Genomic DNA, 24946 nt, shown 5'->3' with positions numbered 1-24946 from the left:
AGCTGCATGTGGAGGAGGGGAGAGACGTGAACCCAGTTCCCCAGATTACGAGACTACCGCTCTTAACCACTACACCACACTGCCTCTAGAGTCCTAAACATCTAGAGGGCAATAGGCTGGGGAAGGATACTCCAAGGTGTTTGTTCTTCTAGCAGACCAGAGGTGACCAAGGATTGTTTTTTTGCCCTTGTTCTCTGGAGCTGTATGCTTAATTCTCAAGGGAAAAGAACAAAAGAATATGTCTTTTGTAAGCACACAGCTCTCTCTCTCTCTGCACTTCTATCTGGATGAGGAGAATGCCTTGAAGTCAGTACTAAGAAATTTGACTCAGTCAAGACCTTGCCGTGCATGTGAAAATAAGTGAATTATTTAATATTATGATTACAGGGAAACAGCAAGTCAGCAAGTAAAAAAGAAAAAAAACTTTAGGCAAAAGAAAAGATAACTCATAGGTTATCATTTTTGGAAGTGCCAATGGCCTAGTCTACCATTGGCACTTTATCATAAACAATACTTTTTAAATAATACCTAATTCAATGGATCTTTAAACATGTAAAAGCAATTCCTTTGAACATTTTGGAAAGACAAATAATAACTGAAACTAGAGAAATCAACTCTTCTGTTTTTCTTTCAGTACCTACAAGTTCAACAACACATGAATCCACAAGCAAGTTTGGCCAGAGGCTGCTACCCAGAGACCAATTACTTATAACAAATGAGAGAGTTGGAGTAAGTCTCCATTGGCTGTTCTGTAGCTTCACAATGTGTAGCTGCAAAAATCAGGGCCTCTATCTTCCACTATGGTCAGGATTGTGAATACTTTGATTACAAAGAAACTTGAGAGTGTTGCAAACAGGGATTTTTGTTGGAGGCATTTGTAAGCTGACAATTAGTTGGAGATCCTTTGGTAAAAAGAATGTGACACTCACACTAGAAATCTCACAAATGGGAACACAGAAGCAGTGCATGTAATAGTGTGTTAAAGACAGCGGGCAGGATTCACCTAACCAGCCTCATCAGCAGAAGCCCTGTTCAAGGACTTCCACATGTACAATTTGGCTCCTGCACTCCCTGAATTTTTTATTTGGGGGGGGGGGGGCTGGCAGTAAAACCACCTGAACAACTTGAGAAGTTACAACTGACAAGTTGTAATGCTTGCACAGATAGAATGATTGGAAGAGCATGATGTTCAATTCCACCCAGTAAGTACAGATAGGAGAGTTTTTGTTTCCAATATTCAGATATAATATGGAAAGTAGTTTGACTGAGAAGCCAACCAGGAGCTCTAAGTTTCTTTTCAATGCATGAGAATTGAGGAGAGGGGAGAAGAGAAGAGTCAAATGTTTGTACTTGCTCATGCACATTATGATAAACCAGTTAATGGCTTGGTACAGATGAATGGCATGTCCCTTTTGCCTTCCAAATCTTTCAGCTATAAACATGGTGCAATAAATCTGGCTGAACATATAATGACATAAAATTGTGCACAAGACTATAGTCTAAAGGAGCTGCATCTTTTGTTAAAAACCTCTTTGAACAGATAATATCTGCCGGCATTGTTTTCTAACAATACCTGTCAAACACTAATTAAAATATAGCTCAGTTTAAGCTTGCAACTTTGTGTTCTGCTCAGTCATTGAAAATGAACTTCCAAGAAAAGATTTGTTCAGCATAGCAACTCACCTTCCAGAAGTTATCAACTTTGCCATAGACAAGCGACTGGTCCTGCCTTTTAATTACGTTGAAGTGCTTGATGTCACTGGAATTCAGATATTGTTCCACAACAAAACCAAGGAAACTATTGTCTGGAGTGTGAGCTGTAAACCAATCAACCAAACAAACAAAAAGTCAGCACTGCATCATTATGCATCACTGCAACACTGTCATAAGTCTTATCTTCTATTATGTATTTTCCTAAGGATATTGTCATGCTGCAATTCACATGGCTGTAGACAGGTAGCACTGTGAGGTAAAGGGACCCCTGACCATTAGGTCCAGTCGTGACCGACTCTGGAGTTGCGGCGCTCATCTCGCTTTATTGGCCAAGGGAGCTGGCGTACAGCTTCCGGGTCATGTGGCCAGCATGACTAAGCCGCTTCTGGCGAACCAGAGCAGCGCACGGAAACGCCTGCTAGGTGGGCAGGAGCTGGGACCGGGCGAGGATTCGAACCGCCGACCTTCTGATCAGCAAGTCCTAGGTTCTGTGGCTTAACCCACAGCGCCACTGTGAGGTACATCATGGTAAAAAAAACCACAAAACTGGTCTCAGAACTGCTGGGCAAAGGCAGCAGCATAAGGGGCTGAGGAGGAGGGAGATAGAAAGGCAGGAGGTGGCACAGGCCAGAGGATGGGTGACCCAGGTAAGTGAGCAAGATGTCTGGCAAGGTTTAAGGAGAAAAGGGAAGAGGAGGGAGGGGAGAGAGTGTCTTTGATGATGCGTAAGGGGAGGGGGTGGCTTTGGTGAGGGGGTTGATAAGGGTAGGTGGGATGGTCCAGCAAAGAGAGCAGGGATGCAGCCCCTAGCATTTAATAAGTGCTGAGAATATATGTTTACCCTTTCATTATATTCAAAGACTTGTAATATTAAAAGTGAAGGATACCAAAATAACTACAGACCTATAAAAACAGTTTAATATGTGGACATATCTTCTTTTTTATGTAATATCTCGACTTGGATGACTCCGAGGGCTAACTCCTATTCTGAAAAGCAAAAATTGCTTTTGTAAACAACTTGAACTTACGAAACATTGTGTAGAATTGTTGTGGGTTAAGGTTCCATTTTCCCCATGGAGTTTTGTGGCCTTTAGATTGGGCATAATGAGCATGGTTAAACTCTGGTTCAGTCCCAAATGAATCTAGCACTCGTAACATGCACCTGTGCAAAGATAAAGGAAGGCAGCAACAGTGTTAGTAATTGGTGACCATGCCTTCTAAAGCTGATACAGAAATTTCTGGCATAACCGAGAATAAAAGCAATACCATGATATGCATCAACAAATCAGCATGGTCACTATTCATATTTATTCATGCCAAAGAAAATATGGTAAACATCTGCCTCTGATAGTAACACCACGGGCCAATTTACATAATAAACCTAGCAATCTTGGGACTTAGAATGGGCCCATTCTCCCTAAATACCAAGTATTATTATTCTTATTTGCACGTGTCCACTGAAAAATGGCCTAGAAGTACTTCTCAACAATGGCCTAGGAGTACTTTGTTGAGAAGTTTTGATAGAAAAAGTATTTGAGTTGGAATGGGATCAAGAGGTGGGGTGGGGGGAAGAGAAGAGCTGCAATAAATTAAACACAAAGAAGAATTTTCTAACAATAAGAGCTGTTGGAGAGTGGATCAGACTCCCTTGGGAAGTGGACTGTCCTTCCTTGGAGGTTTTTAAGCAGAGGTTGGATGGCCACCTGTCATGGATGCTTTAACTGAGTTCCCTGTATTACAGAGGGTTGGACTAGATGACCCTCGGTGTCCCTTTCAATGCTACAATTCTGTGATTCTATTTTATGCATCCATGATACTTCCACATTCTAAGTCCCCTAAGTCTGCACTGGGTAGCTGAAATTCAAAGCTTTATGTCAACCGCTTTCAGTGAAAACATTTTACAGCAGCAGAATTATTTTTTGATTACATCAAGTGCTTGTCGGGAACCAAACGTATTATTTAGTAGAATAAATCATACAGCAGAAGGAAGCTGTTGGGTTATACTGTGGAAAGGAGAGTGGGATTTGAATAAAAGCATTTGGTTTTAAGCCAAATGCAGGACGTGGGATGATTCTTGGAAGATAAGGATTAGCAAAATGAGTAGGCTGAATTAACTATCTGAAATACAGTGACAGGTTACATAATATTTATTATTCTCCCCATTGCATTAACACTGATAACAAAGAAATGAATCACCAAGTCAAGTTTTAATGCACTGCTATGCATATGGTGCACTCTTAAAAATAATGTTTGAAGGAAAGTAAACCAAAGTTAAGAAAATGTATATAATGTGATTCCTAAAGTAGCTTTACTGTTAAGTTTTCTTCTTCTCTACTTTTAATAGAATTATAGGACTGAAAGGGATGCCAGGGGCCATATAGTCCAACCCCTGCAATGCAGGAATCTCAACACGTGGTCCCCCATCCAATTTGAAACCATACCAGACTCTACTTAGCTTTGCAAATATGCTAGCAGTTTTAATGCTATACCACTTGGAGGTGTTTTGCTGACTTCCACTTTATAGAGTACCAAAGAATAACTGGAAAACAGAAAGCTTTAAGAAAACCAAAGGATAACTAATTCAACTTCCTGAACTGAAAAGGCAAGAAATTGTTGGAACCCATCGTCAACAAATGCCTCCAGAGCCCATAGCTTTCCAAAGCACTTTATTCCATTACTCAGTTCATGCTGCAAAATGAATAGTTAACTGAGTTACCTCAAATGCTAAAAACAGCCTTTTTTCAATCTGAACCATTTGGTAAAGAAAAGCAGCAAAGAAAAGTTGAAATATTCATGTTATTTCATATATTTTAATGAACTAGGAAGAAGGAAAACAATGAGGTTTTAGTTTGTCAGGCACATTTTTTCCTCCCATCTTCATCCTAACAGAATCTGCTCAGTTTCTAAAATTTGGAATCCAGTGGCAATGTAAATCTACATGAATGAAAAATGAGTGAATATATGTTGCCCATTCATATTTTCCATTATGTTTTTCAGGCTCTGTTCTGCTACAACTGCAAACCGTGGCTTGGTGCTACGTGATAAAGCTTGCACACACATGCTCATCTGAAAAAAATATTTCCTGTAAGCCTATTACATTTGAGTCATCCAAATATGGATTATGCTTTCACTCCAAACTAGAATGGCAAACCACAGCTTGAAGCTGATTTGAAAACATGATTTGGAGAGCAAGTATAAACTGTAGTTCAGTTCACCACTCTGGATAGAAAAACAAGCCCTGGATTGTTTGTAAGAGGAAGTAATTGGGTGTCATTGGGGAGAAGGGCGGGTATGAATACAAGGTTTGTTCACAGTGCACCAAAATAAAGTCTGGAGATACACCTGAGTGACCCTGACCACAAAAAACTAAAGCAACTAAAAAGCAAGAAGAATGCAAAATAATACAATTTATTTTGGTTAAGTTTACTTTCAGATACGCATAATCAAATATTGAAAAACAAAACCGATAATAAAACAGAGATTAATAAATCTAATCAGCAAAAAGTAGTGACTCCAATTGCCAGCTGCATTTCAAACTTCTTCAGTGGCATATAAACGACAGTTAGTGGATTAGCTATTCCACAGTAGAATCAGATTCAGGTTTGCATAAATCAGGAATCTTAGTCTTAAGAAAAAAATACTACATTTCTGCTCTGTGCAAGATTTATCCTCCTGGTATCCAGGAATTTTCCAGTTCCACTTCACTGAAGCAGGGGGTAGACTCCCAACGCTCTGGCCTTGAGGGACATAAGGGATGAAGAAGCTACTGTCATACAATTTCTTACAGGTTGGGCACTTGTGTTTTAAAGCAAGAGCAAGGCTGCTTGTTGTGCACAGACCTGCAAATGAACAGAGCTCCTATACACAGGCTACTCATACACAGGAGTTTTTTCCCGGCGTCCACACAAGATGTGAGGACTGCCTGGGTAAGGTGTCATGGCCTTATGTGAATGCTCTATAGGAGAGCAGCACATAAATAGGGCTAGTTTAAAAATTCAGATTCCACATCAGGGACAAGGAGGAAAAAGTTGTAAAAATGCACTAGATATGTGGAACCACAATTCCTTCTGATAAACTGCTTTAGAAAGGAATACTTACTGATAGTGAACCCAGGATGGTCCAAGGGTTTTCTTGAACTGAGTCAGTCCAACAATGTCAATGTAAATTAGTTCCACTACTTTATCCCCTTGAGTTGGGCAGCCAGATCTGTTACCAACAACCTTCTTCATAATCCTAATAGTAAGAAAAAAGATAAACTTCATTTCCACCGAATTCCTGCATTCATACATACGAATGAAATAAATTTAGTCTTAACAGTGAGCTTTTATTTTTCCATTCCCAGAGACAGAATGACTAACAAACCAGTGTGTGTGTGTGTGTGTGTGTGTGTGTATACGCATGTATTGCCTCAACAGGATTTTTGAAGAGCAGTGTCTGAGCAGGAGTCACTGCAACTCCAAAAGCCTATCCAAGGCAGTATTCTAACCCTCAAATTATCAGTGCTGATCTAACATCTTGCTGGTCTGGTTCACAGAACACCATATGTCAAACTATGGTTTACCAGGACTGTGAGAACATGTGGATTCCTGGAGATGAGTCACTTTACTCATCCCATCTTAAGCCATGGTTTGATTTAGTGCGTCATCAAAACATGGCCTTGTGGTTAGGCTCTTTCCTTGCTAACTGTGAGCTACAGCCAAGGCTTGTTCTCAGCACTTGGGTTTGGAAAACAAGCTAAGCCAAATCGTTGGTTAGCTCAGCAGAGGAGTTAAAAAAAGACCAGGAAGAAAGCATAATGGTTGCAACCAACTCTCCTTGTACCTGCACATCCACACAGTCCCAGAAAACCGTAGTATGGCTTACTGTAGTGTGCAGGCAAAGACTAATGTGAAAAATATGGCTTGTGCAACATGGCTTTCGTGTCCTCTACTCTTCACTGCTGCCTTCTCCAGGAGCCCCACTAGAATGAAGTGGAATATTGTGTCAGGGAATGGAAGCAGGATATGGAATAGGTTGGAGCTGGAGGGCACCTTCCCTATTAGGAATTCCACACCCTTCATTGAGTGCCCCTTCCCATTTCCTGCCTAGCAATCCAATACTGATAGGTAACCTTCACAACAGACCTTGGGTTCTGTTTTCCCTCTGTGAGCTACATGTCTCAGAGAAGCCAATTCTCCTTGTATTGTATACTTGTGAAACACTGCAAGAGGAATAAATCCCCGAGCTTACCACGGTGTGGGTGTGCACATGGGTGTGCACATGCGCAATAGCTCTTCTTTCCCATTTGGTAGTAGGTGAGCTACAATGTGCTTCCAATTTCTTATTGGGGTTTTATGTATCGGGAAAGTGAGGGGCCTGGTGGGCTCTCTACCAAGACTAAAGCTTGCCTCAAAAAATTTGGTCTTTCCAGATGCAACTAACTTGCCAGATCCTCAGTCTCCAGAGAAATTATGCTAGTCTCATTTTGAAATCGCATTAGTCTCACATTTCAGCAAACAGCACTACTGACAGAGGTATGATACATGGAAATGTCCACAACAGGGTTAACACTTGATAACTTCCTTAGCATAAACATGTGCTCCCTGCACTGGCAGAAATACAGTGAAACCAGACCAGATAAAAACAGATAGGGATATCCCATTACCGTATTTTTCGCCCCATAGGACGCACTTTTTCCCCTCCAAAAATGAAGGGGAAATGTGTGTGCATCCTATGGGATGAATGCAGCGTAGGGCTCCCGCGGCTTGCGGAGAGTTGCCTGCATGCCGAAGGCTGGGTGCACTGAACTCAGCGCGCCCAGACTTCGCGCACCTCTCCGCAAGGCGCGAGAGCCCTGCGCTGGGCTCCCGCTGCTTGCGGAGAGTTACCTGCATGCCGAAGGCTGGGTGCGCTGAACTCAGCGCGCCCAGACTTCGCGCACCTCTCCGCAAGGCGCGAGAGCCCTGCGCTGGGCTCCCGCGGCTTGCGGAGAGTTGCCTGTTCTGGGGGCTGGGGTCGGGGGAAGCTCGGGCTTCCCCCGCCCCAGCCCCGCGCCTGGGGGGAAAAAATAATTCCCCCCCTTTATTTCCCCCCCAAAAAACTAGGTGCACCTTATGGGACGGTGCATCCTATAGGGCGAAAAATACGGTACTTTAAACTCACATAATTCTTTGCACAAATGGACCTATTCATGTACCAAAGGAGTGTCACCAAACAGTATGACTAATCCTTTAAGCCCATATTGTAAACATTTTAATTCATGGCTGCTTATGTATATTATACAAATACAAGCGCGCACACTTCCAGGACTAGCTGCCATACATTAACTCTGTGGCTTAATTTAAAAGGAAGCATAATAGAGAAGTCTTTCAGGCTTATTGAGTTGAGATATGGTACAGCAGAACAGTTCTTTGGGGCCCTGAAATCAAAGCTCATCGGTTTCTGACATACAAATACAGTCAGCCCACAACTATGCAGGGGTTACGTTCCTGGGATCACGCCTAAAACCTCGTATAGTCAAAACATGTTAGATGTCATGGTGGGTGGGGTTTACCTTTGTTCCCAAAAGCCTGCCCCCTTTCTGCCTGCTTTTATCTTTTATTATTTGTTTGCATTTTTTGCCAAGAGCGTAAGGCTGAATGCCAACAAATTACAGTGGTGCCCCGCAAGACGAATGCCTCGCAAGACGGAAAACCCGCTAGACGAAAGAGTTTTCCGTTTTGGAGGTGCTTCGCAAAACAAATTTCCTATGGGCTTGCTTCGCAAGACGACAATGTCTTGCGAGTTCCTGCTGGTTTTTTTCCCTCCCCCCCCTTTTCTAAGCCGCTAAGCCGCTTATCAGCTGATCCGATCAGCAGATAAGCCGCTAAAAGCCGCTAATAGCGCTAATCCGCTAATCCGTCAATGGGCTTGCTTTGCAAGACGAAAAAACCGCTAGACAAAGAGAATCACAGAACGGATTCTTTTCGTCTTGCGAGGCACCACTGTAAGTGAGCATACGTTGTGGGCTTACTGTACCACCACCTGTGCTATTAAACATCACCCCCAGCACAATACAGTGTAACCACGGGCTTAATTCTCAATGTGTTTCCAGTGAAATAATTTGGAAATTATGGGTCGTGTGCTGAAGAACAGGATCTTCAGAAAATAGCTCAAAATCCAAAACCTGTCTGAAAAAACGATGGCTTTCACACAAATTAACCACAACCAATCTAATTTGCTGATAAACAGTTTCATGTTGGAAATAAAGGTTATTTAAGAAAAAAAGGAAACAAATTAGAAGACATTTCTCTTGCTGCAGATGTCTAGCACACCTGTAATGGCAGAGAATAGAACTGCTTAGTTCTGAATTTTCCAGCATTCATTTATGAAGCCTAAGGAGGAAGCAGTGACAATGAAAACATATTATGCTTTTCATGGTGCACATATTTAGCTTATGAAAATAATCTACTTATCATCTGTTTAGTGAATTATCACTTTCATTTTCCTCTTCACAAAATTATAGGCTGTAGAATAAAGGCTTCAAGAGAGTTTGCAGTTAAAGGAAGGGGGTTTTTTGGTACTCAAGTTTCAAAGTGGAAAATAATCTCCTTACTCCTTGAGCTCTGCCAGTGAAGCTGAAATCCTAATGTCATGGCCCAGTAAATAGAGAGATGTAATTAAATCACTCCACTGGACTAATTCACCAAGTGGGCCACCACTAAAGGCATTTTCTGCAATCTTGAATCCAGATTCTTTTGTGAGGAGTCCCAGATGAACAAGGACCTGAAAAAGAAAGCTGAAATGTAAGTATTCAGTATTGGATATATATTGAACAGAGGGTTTAACTATAACATCATTTTACATCAATAGCCCCAATTGCTACAACATAGAATATTAAATAGTTGTACTTAATTATTTCAATCACTTATAAAACACCTAGTATTTTCTAAGCATGTGGAGCTGTTCATTTACAGCATCTACAAAATGTTAAAAACACACACAAGATACTCCTCAGCCACAGACTCACAGGCTAACAGGCACAATGCAAAAGGAAAAGAAACTAAGAGAATAAGTCATGCATTCAAAGGCATCAATTATTGAAATTACTTCAGACCTACTCATGTGGGCAGAAGTGTGCAGAGAGAGAAGCAAGGCCTCACTTTTGCGTGAGAAGCATGTGCAAGCTTCCTGTTTGTGAGCTGGGGATCTGCACAGCTGGGACCTGTGGCGTAGCATGGCCGGGGCAATGGGGGAAGTTGTCCTGGGCGCAAAATTGTTAGGGGTGCAAAATTTCATAAGATAAAAATAAAATATAATAATAATAATAATAATAATAATAATAATAATAATAATAATAACAGCACGCCCTCTGCCTCACACAGAACTGGCGATGGCCAGTTGCTCAGATTCCCTTTGCACAGGCTTTTGAAAGATACCCGCTCCTGATCAAAACCCCATCCTGCTTGATGCTCACAGGCATCACAGCTGCAAGGATACTTGCCTTGCCACAGGTAACCCACGCTACGCCACTGGTTGGCACACACACACACACACCACAATTAGGTTCTCAGACTACGTGGAGCTCCTGCAAATGTGCTCATACAGTGGTATTTTCCCCTTACAGAACAAGTAAGATGGTGGGACTAAAAGTGAGCCACTCCCCACTCCCTAAACATTTATGCCCTGCGCAAGAGTGAAACATGAACAGGGCTACTGTCTCAGCAGTATCATTTATTTAGCCAGCAAAATTCAAATACCACTAAATTGCAGTCTCTTAAGAGATTCACATAAAACATACAAAATACCAATTCAATATAGCAATAAAATAAACTTTGATAACAGTAAACACAACACAATTATCAAAATACAGATAAAAGCAACAGTTCTGAGAACAAATGCATATGATCAAATTACATTTCTAGGGATGCCTGTTGGTGGAAAAAATGTTTTTAGAAGGCACCAAAAAAAAAATCCAGTACAATGAAGGTGCCTGCCTAATATTAATAGGAAGTTAATTCTCTAATCTAACGATGATTAGAGAATCATCTAATGTGGACTGTGGTGGGCTTCCCTGCCTGTAAGTACGTATACACATACAACCCAAAGCCCTTAGTCCCTTAGCTGTTTGCAGAACCCAGTATGCAGTCAATAACAAAAAGCAATACACTATATTTAAGGCTTTTTATTGGTCATTCATTTGATGTTACATCTTAAATGTGATTCCGCTGAGTCTGGCAGGTTGTTGCAGGTTTCAGTTTCTCTTCAAATTCTGTATTCACGGTTAGGATATATCATTTAGTTTCCAATTATATAATCCCTGAAGTTTAGTCCATGTTCTGCACAATCTAATGTTTTGTTTTTTAAAAATGTGTATCCAGAATAAATACTCTCTGGTTTAACTGCTGGTACAGGACCCCTTCTGATCTGATGGTGCCAATTATATTAGTACCAGTTACTTCTAATGTGATTTAACCCCAATTATTCTCATTACAATAACAAGAGGTTATCTGTGAGGTACCCTGTGAGAAAATTAAATCATTTCCTTATGGCCGAAAGGAGACTGCCAAAAATGCTTTCACATTATCACTGACTCAGACCACAGAAAGGCATAACACAAATAGTTTTGGGGGACATTTTTATATCCCAAACAAAACTGGAGTGAAACTTGGGGTTGTAAGATGTCCCCAAAAAGAGCCATGTGGGCTGGTGCCAGAAGAATGAATGAATGCTTTTCCTGGATCAGTTTTTGTTTGAAAAAACCATGGGACTTTTTTAAAATGCCAGGATATTAACAGTGGCTGGAGCAATAAAGTATACCAATGGCAACTATCACCATCTCACCATAAACCTGTACCAACCTGGTTGGATCACAGCGATGTGGGTCTGAGCCCCACATAGGGCAAAATATTTCTGCATTGCAGGGAGCTGGATATCTCGTGGTCTCATCCAACTCTATGATTCTGTGATGACTAGGAAAATCATACCCCAAATTATTGTATTTGAAAGGCCAAAAAAGCACCCCACATATAAAATACAATTAGTTTTCTTAGGATATTTTGTGTCCCAGGTGCTTTTTGTGCTCCTTTTTAGTCCTAGAAGGACTACATTGCAGATAAATTCTGCAATGAAAAAGTGCACCCGGGGTATAATTCTAACTCTAGACATCTGGATTAAAATAAAGGTATTCCATACACAATGCTAATATTTCATAGTCTCCAACTATTTTCTCTGTGATGAAAATAGGGATGTCCTATTTAATCATCATCATCGTCATGCTCCACCCATCTGACTGGGTTGCCGCATCCACTCTGGCAGCTTACAACAGATATAAAAATATAACAAAAAAAACTTTTTAAAAATTCCCTATACAGGGCTGCCTTCTAAAGGTTGCATAGTTACTTATCTCCTTGGCTCAGGGGTCGCATAACTCCATACCCTCCAACATTTATCCAATGAAAATAGGAACATCCTAAGGAAAAGCGGGACATTTCAGGATCAAATCAGAAACCAGGATGGCTTCTGTAAATCCTGGACTGTCCCTGGAAAACAGGGATACTTGGAGGGTCTGACATTTGAAACCAGCTTATATTGGGCCCTTAACACCATGGAGAGATTTCAAGTCAATACCTGTCCATCCAGAATCAAGGTTATTCAGATACTACTTTACCTTTATCCTCAAAATGCTCCTTTCCTTGGATTCATGTTTTTAATTGGATTAAAATCCCACTGGCAGAGAATTGTAACTGGTTTTTAGTTAGCATACACTACCTAGTTAAGTGTCACCAATTGGAAGCATTTTGCATTGCTAGCTTAGTTACCTCTCTCTTTTTCTCTGACCTACAAAGAGGGTATACTGACATATGGCAAGTATATTGAACCGACTCCTACTCGACACTTAGAGCTAATGGGCAGTTTTCTAGATGAAGCAATGTAAATGGTATTTCTGCCTTGGAGCAGAACTCACTTTTTTTCGTTTTCTCCTCTCCAGGTTTTGTTTTTCAGCAAGTGATTTAATTGCTTCTATCCAAGTGTCTGCCATCCTTCTTATTCGTAGCATCATCCACCGGAACTCTTCATGCCTGGACATCATTTTGTATAGCAATTCAAAATTCGTTCTGATTTCGGCCTTCAATTAAACAGAAAAGTTTTAAAAGTGATATTGCAAAAATGATTTTTTTTTTCCTAATAGGAAATCTCTCTAAAGTGTGTGGGTGTGTGAGGCACAGTGTCATTCCACTTCATTTATTTTAAAAATGCATACAGATATTCCAAAATTCAAACTCACAAAGTTGGGAAATGGAAAGTAAGCTCTCAGATATTATCTGTGTGATAATTGAGCTCATCATGTGTGTTCTCCCCTCCCCCCATATTACTTTGGTCATTTCATACATTACACCAAATATGTCTGCTGACTGAATAGACCTACCTGCAATATAAAAAGTATGCTTCCAAATATTTGCTGTAGTATCTAAAAATTGTGTATTAACTTCTAAGTATGTCCAACAAATGCATGTTTCCAAAAGAATGGCAAGAAAAAGCAAGTGTGTGAGATTAGGACCAGAATTACTAGGCATTCAGACGGTTTAGGGTTTACTTTATGGCCCAAGATTTGTTTTTGGTTTTTTCTCCCTACACAGAAAGCTGAACTTAAGGTAACTCCAAGGCCCACTTTGTTAACCATTTTGAAAGCTTTGAGACATACTCCTTACCATCGTCTTTTGATCAGTTTCTTCATTAGGATTTTTTGCTCTCCAGGGTAAACGGGGACACCAGTTTTCAACCTGCAGATATAAGGATCTTTTGTTAGGCACAGCTTCAGATGCATCAAGCAAGATGTTCATTCAACTATATCCTTGATGTGATCCCATTCTCATTTGCTGGTAGCCATAACAAAACAGCACAAGGTCAGCAGGCGACAAACCAAAAAAGAGGCACTTCTTTGAAGATATCGTAGCAACAGCAATAGCATTTTCAAAAGACGACGAAAACAGATTGGCTATTAAAAGTCCTATCTTTGGCCTCTTCAATAAACTGGCTCTCTTTCATTAACTGATCAAATCTTCAACATATCATATACGTATTGTATGAAATAACCCTGAAGAAGTTGCTATGAGAAAATTGGAGTGCTCAGCACAACAGGACAGCTGGCACATGGAGAAAAATGTGTTTAAATCATTATGCAAGAATAAAGCACAACACGAGTCAATAATAAATAAAAAACTGTGACATTAAGACTTTATTTATTTAGTAGAAGAACACCGATATCCACAGAAGGCAACACTTCCCTTACATTGTCTCTCGAGACGGACGGATGCCAACAACAATGAATATATGAGAACACAGGATGCCATGAATCCATTCTCCTATCGTAATGGATTTCCTGGTGGTACTAATCCCAATGCACATTGGCATCCAAAAACACGTGGGATGCATAACAGCAAATACTTTTCTACAGTCCAAAAATGAGTGTTCCAGTGATAAGGAACCTATAACACTTAAAAATGATTCACTACAAAAAAAGGCCAAAACCTTTGCCACTCACCAAAAACTTCGGTGCTAGCAGAGGAGTTAATAACTTGCCAGTCAAAAGAGTTTGAGTCCATGTGCCAAATTGCCCCTAACTCTACCATGGTTTGCTCATTACTGTCATTAATGTTTTGTTATTGTTGTTAAAATAGAAATGGAAAGTGCAAGGAGGTCTGATTAGGATTCCACCGTGTCCATGGTCAACACTTTCCTCCTGCACCATTGTGCTGAAAAAAACACCCCCTCCCCAAACTGCTGTTAGTCCTAGGACAGGACTAACACTCTGTGATATAAAGTAGGCTATAGCTCAGAATTTAATCCATAAAGAGATAGCCTTATATAATCTGCTTTTTGTTAGCACTATTCTATACGGGTGTGTGTGTGTGTGTGTGGAATAAATAGATGAATAAAGAAATGCTTCTGACCATGTCAGAATCTCTATTGCCTAATTCTGATAGAAAGAACAGCCAGAGGGATGGTAGGATTTAACTGTCATCAGCAATCAGAATTTAACCAATGGCACACTATTACCAAGCAAGCTTCTTCACAGGCAACTTTATAATTTTGTCTTGCAGCAGAGGTACTTCACTGTTTCTGTGAAGCAGCACCATGCTACATACTGAGGAATAACTGCACATTTTAAGCAGAATCTCCTCGTCAGAAGTCATTGGAGAAAAATAGCTCCCACCTATGGTGAATTACTAAGCTATCCACCCCCCAAAAACCCAATTCTCTTTTTTAGTACTGTTCTCATTCCTTACTGAAACTACTGCATTCCTTATTGCAGAATATGCATGTCTAGAACTCTAGTTGAAAATTATGATGATTGATTTAAAGATCAAATTGTGTTGAGAAAGAATCTTCCATCAATCTCTGAGAGGATGCCTGAAGAAATAATGCTCCATGATTTTGGAGCATCAGATAGAAAGGTAGACCAGGGAAGAGTCTGCTGCAAAAAGAAGACTGCCTATTGACAAATTACTTTATGAGACACCAGTTCCAGGTTATCTTTAGCAAGCAACACAATTCATATATCCACATCATTGGAGTGGTTATTAGAATTTTATTTCATGCTTGAATTCACAAATATTTAAGCTTTCAGAATTTGCTGTTTAGCTTAATCATAACATTAATCACAGGATTAAGTATGCTGAATTTAAGCTCAAGGTTAATACCATGACCAAACAATATTAGTTTTATGTGCTGTCAAAAAGAAACCTCTTAGGAAAACCCCCAAAGACTTTTATGTATGCTGTTCACTAAACATAAAACAGATTGATGAGTAACATGGATCATTTGTTCTTTGGGGAAGCACAATGAATTCTATACAATTATGTACTGTAACAAATGCCATATGAAGTACTTCATAAAATCCCTAAATTCTGGAGTGTTTGAAGATCTAGGATTCACTATTTTTTCATAAATACAGAAGCATCCTAATATGTCAAGAGAAGGACATGATAAACACAAATCATTATACAGTGGTACCTCGGGTTACATACGCTTCAGGTTACAGACTCCATTAACCCAGAAATAGTGCTTCAGGTTAAGAACTTTGCTTCAGGATGAGAACACAAATTGTGCTCCGGCAGCAGGAGGCCCCATTAGCTAAAGTGGTGCTTCAGGTTAAGAACAGTTTCAGGTTAAGAACGGACCTCCAGAACGAATTAAGTACTTAACCCGAGGTACCACTGTATATCACTAGGCCCTGACATTTTTTTCTCCATCAATAGTTACAAGATGGCTGAGAGCACTGGTGGTGAATTGGGTGTTATAAACAACATTTTGCCTCATTGTCTGCATAGCTCTAACCTGTTGTATATAATGGCCTTGCACAAAATGGAAGTATATAGGGTGTTCCCCTAGCCAACATGTTGGGTCATATAATACTACTGTAGGTATCACAGAACACTTATATGCACCTCTCCCAGATTTCAGTTCTTACAATCACCCTAAAAATGGGGTAATGGACTCTGGTAAAGAAAAACCTTTTCAACAATACACAACATAGAAAATAAGTCTAAAAAGTGTGACTGATGAGGTTAAAACACTTGCTCCACAAACTTATATATTTATAGCCTTATCATAACATCTTGCTTTTTAGAAAAATGAGATGAGCAAATGCAAAATTACTCTCCGATCTGAACTGGTTGAGAATATGCTACTCCTACACTCTAAAAGAACATATTCAAAATAATTTTCAACTGCAATTCTGTCTTTCTATTATCCCTGCAGAAGTATCTGTGTGTGATATATTTATAGATGTTGAACAGTGAAGCTTCATGCAATAGTTGATTACCAGCTTTCACCACCAAATAAATGGAACCCAGTACTCTTAATAAGTAGTATCACAAGGCAATGGCAGCCCAATGGGACCATGTGTCACAGGTCATGAAAGTACTGCACTGGCTGCCAGGGAGCTACTGGGCCTAATTCAATGTGTTAGTCCTAGCATATGCAACCCTAAATGGCTTAGGATCCAAGTACCTAAAAGAGTTCTTTCCTCAGTATCAAACACCCTGTACCCTATGATCTGCAGGTCAGTCCTTGCTGTTGATGCCACCAATAGGGGCTGCTTCGTTGGCAATGACATGTAAAAGGGCCTTTTCATTGGTGGTTCCCCATTTGTGGAATGCCCTCCTCTAGTGAGGTGCATCATAGTGAGGAGGAATTTGAAAACGTTCCTAAATAATGGCCGAAGAATACTGTACACCTGGCGACCCTGAGATCACCGGATGAAATCGTGTTTTTAATTGTGAATCTTGTTACAGTGTTGTAACTGTTCTAGAATGCTTTTATTTTCTTTTAATTGTGAGAGTGTGTGCTGCCCAGTGTAAGCTGGTAGCCAACAAATGACAGCAAGAGCCACTGTTGAGGTCCACTGGGACTGCATGTTCCATCTCTTTCTTCAAACCATTTTAACTCACCCAGAACCTATTACAGTGGTACCTCTGGTTACGTACTTAATTCGTTCCGGAGGTCTGTTCTTAACCTGAAACTGTCCTTAACCTGAAGCACCACTTTAGCTAATGGGGCCTCCCACTGCCGCCGCGCTGCCGCCGCCCGATTTCTGTTCTCATCCTGAAGCAAAGTTCTTAACCTGAGGTAATATTTCTGGGTTAGAGGAGTCTGTAACCTGAAGTGTATGTAACCTGAAGCATATGTAACCCAAGGTACCACTGTAGTAGGATAGACTGTCAATCTAATAAGCAACAGTTTAGACGTTAAGCCACAAGCTGATCAATAGCCACCAATACTGGATGTACTGATCTTCTAAAAATCTGTTTTCACCCAAGTTATGGCACTCCTTTGCTGGCATTCTCTTGTGAACTGTATTTGTTCCATCATCTATATTGAGCTTAATTAGCATGTCTATAAAAAGATACCGGTAATACTCACTGACACATGCCAGGAAACACTATGATACCTCCTGAGGTGAGGGAGATATTAACAAGCTAACTTGCTCTAAGAATATGTTTTGGCCTTTCATTACCTCTTGAAAGCTGAGAGAATAAATATGCCATTTTGAGTGGGGGGGGGGAAGTACTATGACACACAGTATGCACATAGCATTTTAATAATTTAAAAGAAGAATTCTACTTTCTTCATTAGCTACATCAGCAGGAAATGCTGATGATTCAAAGACAGGTAAATTCTATTAAGGAAAAACCTTCCTTAAAAGGGAACAAATCTTTAAAGTGCTACAAAATTTAAGAGTTTACCCAGGATAACTCATAGTCAGCCTGTACTTTGAATATGCAGGGAGTTATACCGGAGAGAAATAAAGGGGGGGGGACATTTTTCATCTCACAAGTGTTATAAAGTACAAACGGTAACATACTGCTGGAAAAATGAAACCTATTGGTCATAATTATGCAGACTATGATAAGAACAATGCAGTGTGCATATCAAAGGGCAAGACTAATTACTTTTTTGCCCACCGATCTAAATCGCAGTTAAAGGTTACTAAAAAATTCTGTACCGAGCCACTTTGCCTCTCCCCACTATCATGGGGCCTATGGGGTTAAATTGTGGTTAGCGCTAATTATTATTTATAGTGCTAAATGATTACTGCTTGAAATTTTATTTTAAAATCCAATCAGTCATTGGGATTTTTAATCAGCTCTACATATCAGTCGCAATACAAATTTACTGACCTCACTGAGGTAAATAAAGAAGGAGCATGTGGATCCATCCACACCGTAACTTGCGTAACAAGGATCAGATCGCCACATATCTTTCATCCACTGGAAGATAAAAAACACACACATACAGTCAACAGATATGGGGTTTATAAGCCTAACTACAATACCAACCATACATATATAATATGGGTGAACTGGTAGAAAGCAGCACCTGAGATCAGCAAAGTCAGCTGTGGCCATTAATTATTACATCATGTTAATATTTCATGCATGAACATGTAGAATAATCTCAGTGTTAGTCAAGGCATCAATATATAGTTTACTGCTGTGCACACGATGTAAGTGGTCCAAGATCTGTTCTACACACCATTCTATATATGGGGCTTTTTCAGGCTAGGAAGCTGCCTTATATCAAATCAGACCATTGGTCCACTCAACAAATAAATGCAATAGGAAATTAGTCTTACTTTTATTTTGCCCTCACAGTGGGGGAAGCCATCCATGGGAGGCAATTCACACTGTTCCTGGGCTCCGTTAATGAGATCTGAGAGAGAGAGAGAGAGAGAGAGAGAGAGAGAGAGAGAGAGAGAAACACAATATGATTCAATAATTGTAGCACACCTCATAACATATTCATACTTCATCTCAACTGGCTGTGCAGATGGATCACCACCCAAATCCCAACTGAATTCTAAAAATAAGCACTGCCTTTTCTCCCCCGGCCCGCAAAAACGGAGAATTAGAAGCAGGCCATACAACCAGGTAGGAATAAAACTGAATGTGCAGCAATTGTGCTCAAACAGAACAGGTTGTTAAGAATTAAAAATGGAAATAATTCCTCATCATTTATAATTAAGCACAGCCAAATTCCTAAGCAGAAATACAATTAACCTATTTGTTAAACTGAAGCACAGCAATCATTCAATGTGCAGTTGAGAGTCAAATGTTTGACAAACCTCAGAACACAGATGCAAGCTTAATTCATTTTAAGACTGCATTCCCTATTATCACTGCATGGAGCACATGCATTTACAGTGGCACACATTATTATGGGTATGGAAATAGAGAAACGGGATGTTGGTCAGAACCTTGGGATCTGAACACCAGAGATTTCTTTCTCCTTGTTATCTGACTCTACCCAGTCCTCATGTGATTCCAAAAGTCATGTGTGAGAAGTTTGTGTATACACATGGGACTTTGTGCAGAGGACAAAGGCTAGTGGCTTTTGATGATCTTCCCATCCCATGTTGAGACAGCCCCATGACTATCAGCCTGACCACATATTGCATACCTTGACCTCATGTTCTTGATTAAACATAAGTTTGATGATTTGGTAGTAGGAAGCTCTTTTTCATTTCAGCGTCATGGTCAGCCAGCCCATTTCCTTGTGAGGTTTAGGTTCATAGATGTTTCTAACATTTGCAGGTGTGGTGTGCCTATTAAAATGCCCTGCCCCTGGTGGCTGATGGACATGTTTGGCTCTCATGAGTAAACCAAGGATGAGGAACCTGCAGCCCCCCCCCCCAGATGTTGTGGACTACATCTCCCATCATCCATGACCACTGGTCATGTGTTTTAGGCTGATGGAAGCTGGAGTCCAACATTTATCTGGCGGGCCACAGGTTCTTCATTCCTACAATAGTCCATCTGTGCAAAGCAGAAAGGCAGTTGATTCAATCACTACTCAACCACACTCTCCTCTACTCAGCCTGCTCCCCCACCCCAAATTATTAATCCAGGATGTTATCTAATGTTGTTCACTAACACAAGGAATAAATCAGTGGAATGCCTCCTAGTGGTGCAGCAATAAAACTGCTAGCACATTTGCAAAGCTAAGCAGGGTCCAGTATGGTTTAAAATTGGATGGGGAACTGCAGGTTGCAGGAAGTTGGACTACATAACCCTCAGAGTCTCTTCCAACTCTAGATTTCTGGGGTTCCATGGAGTAACTCCTGCAGCTCCACACTCTAAATTTGCACCGACGAAAGGAGCAGATATAAACCAAATCCCTCGCTACACTGCAGTCTTTTCAGAAGGCCCTGAAGTTTTATTTTCATCTGAACATCTAGGCATGGTGCTGGTTAGCTGGGTGACAGTGTAACTCAATTACACTCTCTCCAGCCCTGCATTTTATATGTTAAGTGTTCATTTGTAGTGTTTTAGATTTGGTACTAAATATAGGTGGTGGAAAACTTGATTCAATTATGACCTCCAGAATGGCACATTAGTGTGCCTGCTTTGTTTCGGCAATGGCAGCATAGCAGCAATAGTTTTCTGCACCCATTGTCTCCTTGGGGGGTCTTTCAGAAGAGTTGTGCTATATAAAATGTGAAGGGACTCTTTAGCTTGTGAATATCACCTCAAGGCACAAGTATAACCATTTCCAACCAACACATCTCCTAGCATATTAAAATGGTTCAAGCTTTAGTTAAAATGTAATTGTAGACAAACTATAGCACAGTGTAGGCAGCATAAGAAGAGTACACAAAAATAATACCAAACCAAGGAGATAGAATGCTACTGTTAAGTACTTGCATACATAGCTTTTATGCTATGATAAAGCTCAGGTCATAACAGGAATGCTTAAATAAAACATAACACACACAGAGCACCAGATGTATCAAAGCAACATGTCAAGGCTTGTTTGCAAATAATATTGACTCAGCTGGAAGTTATCATGAAGGTGGTGTATCAAGGACAATAAATGGGGCTTTGCTTGAAGGGCACTGACCTCTCTGCCTCAAAGTCCTTGGAACTACAGGAGGGAGAACTGAAAAGGCAAGTCTTGGTAACAACAATGATTGCTGTCAATTCAATCAGATTCCCAACAATTAAGAAACATAATTGAAGCCAATATCTGATGAGTTTGAGCTGGACAGCTGACATTTTGACTATGGCTTTAGCAAGCATAAAAAGCCTATGTAGGGTCACTAATTTAGCTGAGTCCTATACTTGTCCTTCAGTACACAATCTGCAAGCTAATTCAAAGAGAAGTTTGCAAGAGATTCGTTATAGATTTTTCTGTCATGAGCTTGAATAGAAAAAGGCCTTTCTGTTTATAATTTCTAGAAGGACTCCCCACCCTGCAACAAGGGAGAAAGAAATAATTCACACACACACACACACACACACACACCTAGAGGTCTGGCTGAAAAGAGTAGCTTAAAGATTGCAGGAGAAGATGCAAAATTTCAAGGCGGTAATATTCACTTTCACTATCCTTTGCAATAGGAATCATTCTTACTTCTCACTTTCTGCTGCAGGTAGCGTATGGGGCTGTCTGCCAGGCACTGGTTCTGGTTCAGTGGTCGGGAGGATCAGAAACCAGATGCAGGCTCAGGCATTCTACCTCATATTTCCTTCTCCTCAGCTTCCTATGCAGCATTAAATTTACCGTATTTTTTGCTCTATAAGACTCACTTTTTCCCTCCTAAAAAGTAAGGGGAAATGTGTGTGCGTCTTATGTAGCGAATGCAGGCTGCGCAGCTATCCCAGGAGCCAGAACAGCAAGAGGGATCGCTGCTTTCGCTGCGCAGCAATCCCTCTTGTTGTTCTGGCTTTTGAGATTCAGAATATTTTTTTTTTCTTGTTTTCCTCCTCTAAAAACTAGGTGTGTCTTATGGTCTGGTGCATCTTATAGAGTGAAAAATACGGTAACTTGCTATGAAACCAAAGTCAGCAACTGTGGTGAGCTCTGGCCCTTAAAATGCAATAATAATAATAATAATAATAATGATAACAACAACAACAACAACAACAACAACAACAATGATTTTCAAAGCAAGCAGTGTAGGCATTTTGAAACCACAAGGTGGGAGAAACAGGTGTTTTTGGGAAATGCAGGGAGAACTGAAATGTATGCAAACATGGGGGTATTTGGACAATCCTTATATGATCTTGCTTCTATGCGTTGATAAAATCAGGGTAGCTTTTTGAGCTCAGACACTTTCTCACATGCATAAAAAGTTAGCACCTAAACTAGGAAATCTTACATTTATTTAAACACATTGAAACCCCTGATTCAGGCGTTGCCTTCTCTGTGAAATAAGGAATGAAGAAGAAGCACATAACCCAAAGACACACTTCCAGTGATGCAGCATGAAGAGATAAGACCAGGAGGAGTTATTCAAAACAACCATACTAAACTTCAGTTGTTTAGGAACATGAAGTGTATTGCAACTTCCTGAACAAAACAATACTGTCTTGTATATGCACGAAGCAGGAAAAATATAAATCCTTCTCTTTATAGTCAAAGATAATTGACTAATTACAAATGCAACTAGTATTTGAGATGGAGTTGCAGGTGCTTCAACCTATGGTACCCAAGAATACATCAATTTACTAGCTAACAAATAAGGTGGGGGTGGCGGGGGGAAACCATCAACATACCAGAGAAGAAAAAGGAATGCTAACTACAAATAGAAATAGCACAGAGGTCTCAAAATAAAGAAAATATCAGGTTCCTCCAGAAATTGCTGAGTAATATCCAATCCTATAACGCAATGAACAGAATTACACTCAACATTCTGAGAAAAATCAATGCATAAAAGCGCGCGCGCGCACACACACACACACACACACACCGCAATTGGACCATCTGGGTGGAGACATACATTACAAGGGGAAAAGATGTTTTAAGCCTGCACCTCACAATTCTGAACCAATCCAAAGTATTAGAAGGGTGTTTTCCTGCATTTGTAGTCTTTTGTTTGATATACTCACCAAAAAAGGTAAAAATACCGTATTTTTTGCACCATAACACTCACTTTTTTCCTCCTAGAAAGTCAGGGGAAATGTCTGTGCGTGTTACGGAGCGAATGCCTACGGATGTCGGGGGGATCTGCTGCAGTCGTGAGCAGAGGATCCATGGTTCCCCTTCCTTCCCTCCTCCGTGGCTCGCTTTGAAACAGCAAAGTGGGAGAAGAGCCGCTGAGTGGGGAGGAGAGAGGGACAGAGAGCCTTTTTGCTTTAAAGGAGCAAAGCGGGAGAGGAGAGGCGCCGCTTACACGAGTCACCCCAAATTCACCAGCAGATCACATAGCATGTCCATGGCTACAGCTTGCACCAACAAAATCACGCACCCACTGTTGCCTGGGGCCACAGTGGTGCAAAAACGTGGTTACAAAGCATGGATCCACATAGATCCTGAGGATTTTTGCATTGGGCTACCCCAAACTCACTGTCAGATCACATGTCTGTGGCCACAGCATGAACCACAAAAATCATACATCCACTGTTTCGTTTAGAATATTTTTTTTTCTTGTTTTCCTCCTTTAAAAACTATGTGCGTGTTATGGTCGGGTGCGTGTTATAGAGCGAAAAATACGGTAAATAGGGTTAGGTGGAATGATGTCACATTGTTTATCATTACTTTGTGGAAGCAAAGCATGAAGCACCTGCCAGCTCCAAGATACGTTGGAAGGGTATTCATCCACATGGGCATATCAAAACTTGCAATTCTATCCTCCCGTCTTGACAAGCTTTTCATGATTGCTGCCTAATAAGGTACACTTTCCCACCCACAAAGGGCACATCAAGGTTGTGATACAATACCATAGCCAAATATTTTAAGGTGAGTGCAAGCTACACCTTGTTAGGTCCATGGAACAACTCCAGCAAGGAAACAAATAGGTATCCTTTTATATGTTAAAGAAAAATGTAGTCAACATGTTTCAGCAATTCAGTCTGCAGGGTAGGTTCTCTCTAAAACCAGTTACCGGTAGGCAATACAATACAAGGAATGAGGAGCAACAGGGTGTAGTTTCATCACAATCTGCTTCTTTCGGTTCAATGACAGTAAGTCATTAAAAACAAAAACAAAAAGACTAGGGGTTGCATTTAACAAAGTCCTAGTCAGAGTAAACCCATCAAAGTTAACAGACCTAAATGAGTCATAGCCATTAAAATGCAATGGCTCTTCTCCGAGTAGGACCAGCATCCTAATACTATCCCAGAAATGTAATCATTTATTGGATTGGTTACCAGGTCTATACTCACAACGGTTCTTTAAAACCCTGACTGCTTCCATTTACTACAGGGGTAGGGAACCTTTTTGACTCCACAGGTAAGATCCTTATCAGAATCAGCCTTGCAAACCAAAATTGACAGATATCATTACTATGGTGATGATCCCACCCTTCACCCTAAGAACCTAGGATGAATTATAAGAATGTACAATCAGGATACCCGGTTCTTGGCCAGATTTTGAAATATATTCTTTTACTGTATACAGTATATGTGAATCTGCTTTGATTCTAATTTCCTTAAATCCAATTTCTTTTTACGAGTGATGCTGCAGCTTGGATTTAGCTGTCAGCTGCTGTCCTTGCTCAGCTTTTCCATTTCTGCCCTGCACTACTAAGATTTTGAAACTTGTTATTGCAGAGAGGGTGGCATCCAAGTTGGCCCCAATACATTAGCTTGCGGCAAGCAGTAGCTGTTGGCGGGCTTGAATACAATTGCCTCATCCACTGTGGGGAAAACATGGGACGTTAATGAACAAAGTTTGTCTGCAACCTGGGTGCCACCACAGCATCTAAAGCAACCAACATGATGCCCTCCACATGTTGTTGGACTCCAACTGTCATCAGCCCAAACCAACA

General features: G+C 40.6%; 1 protein-coding gene across 6 annotated transcripts in view; it reads right to left on the bottom strand.

The window, feature by feature from the left end:
• Positions 1-24946, bottom strand: part of MGAT5 (alpha-1,6-mannosylglycoprotein 6-beta-N-acetylglucosaminyltransferase) — a 118683-nt gene that overhangs the window by 30101 nt on the left and 63636 nt on the right. For all 6 annotated transcript variants that reach the window (XR_014522553.1, XR_014522554.1, XR_014522555.1 and 3 more), the window contains exons 4-11: positions 18812-18888; positions 18357-18446; positions 13383-13454; positions 12638-12799; positions 9287-9456; positions 5812-5946; positions 2742-2875; positions 1684-1817 (exon numbers count right to left, since the gene is read on the bottom strand). Coding sequence is in view for 3 of the 6 variants with exons in the window: in XM_083489517.1 (XP_083345643.1) it covers positions 1684-1817; positions 2742-2875; positions 5812-5946; positions 9287-9456; positions 12638-12799; positions 13383-13454; positions 18357-18446; positions 18812-18888 (974 nt within the window). In the remaining 3 variants the exon portion in view is untranslated. The remainder of the gene's footprint in view (positions 1-1683; positions 1818-2741; positions 2876-5811; positions 5947-9286; positions 9457-12637; positions 12800-13382; positions 13455-18356; positions 18447-18811; positions 18889-24946) is intronic.

This window comes from Podarcis liolepis, assembly GCF_965112155.1.
Source record: "Podarcis liolepis genome assembly, chromosome: 1".
In the NCBI taxonomy this organism is placed as follows: domain Eukaryota; kingdom Metazoa; phylum Chordata; class Lepidosauria; order Squamata; family Lacertidae; genus Podarcis; species Podarcis liolepis.
Note: the sequence above shows the minus strand (reverse complement) of the source record. Positions and strands in the feature narration are given on the sequence as shown.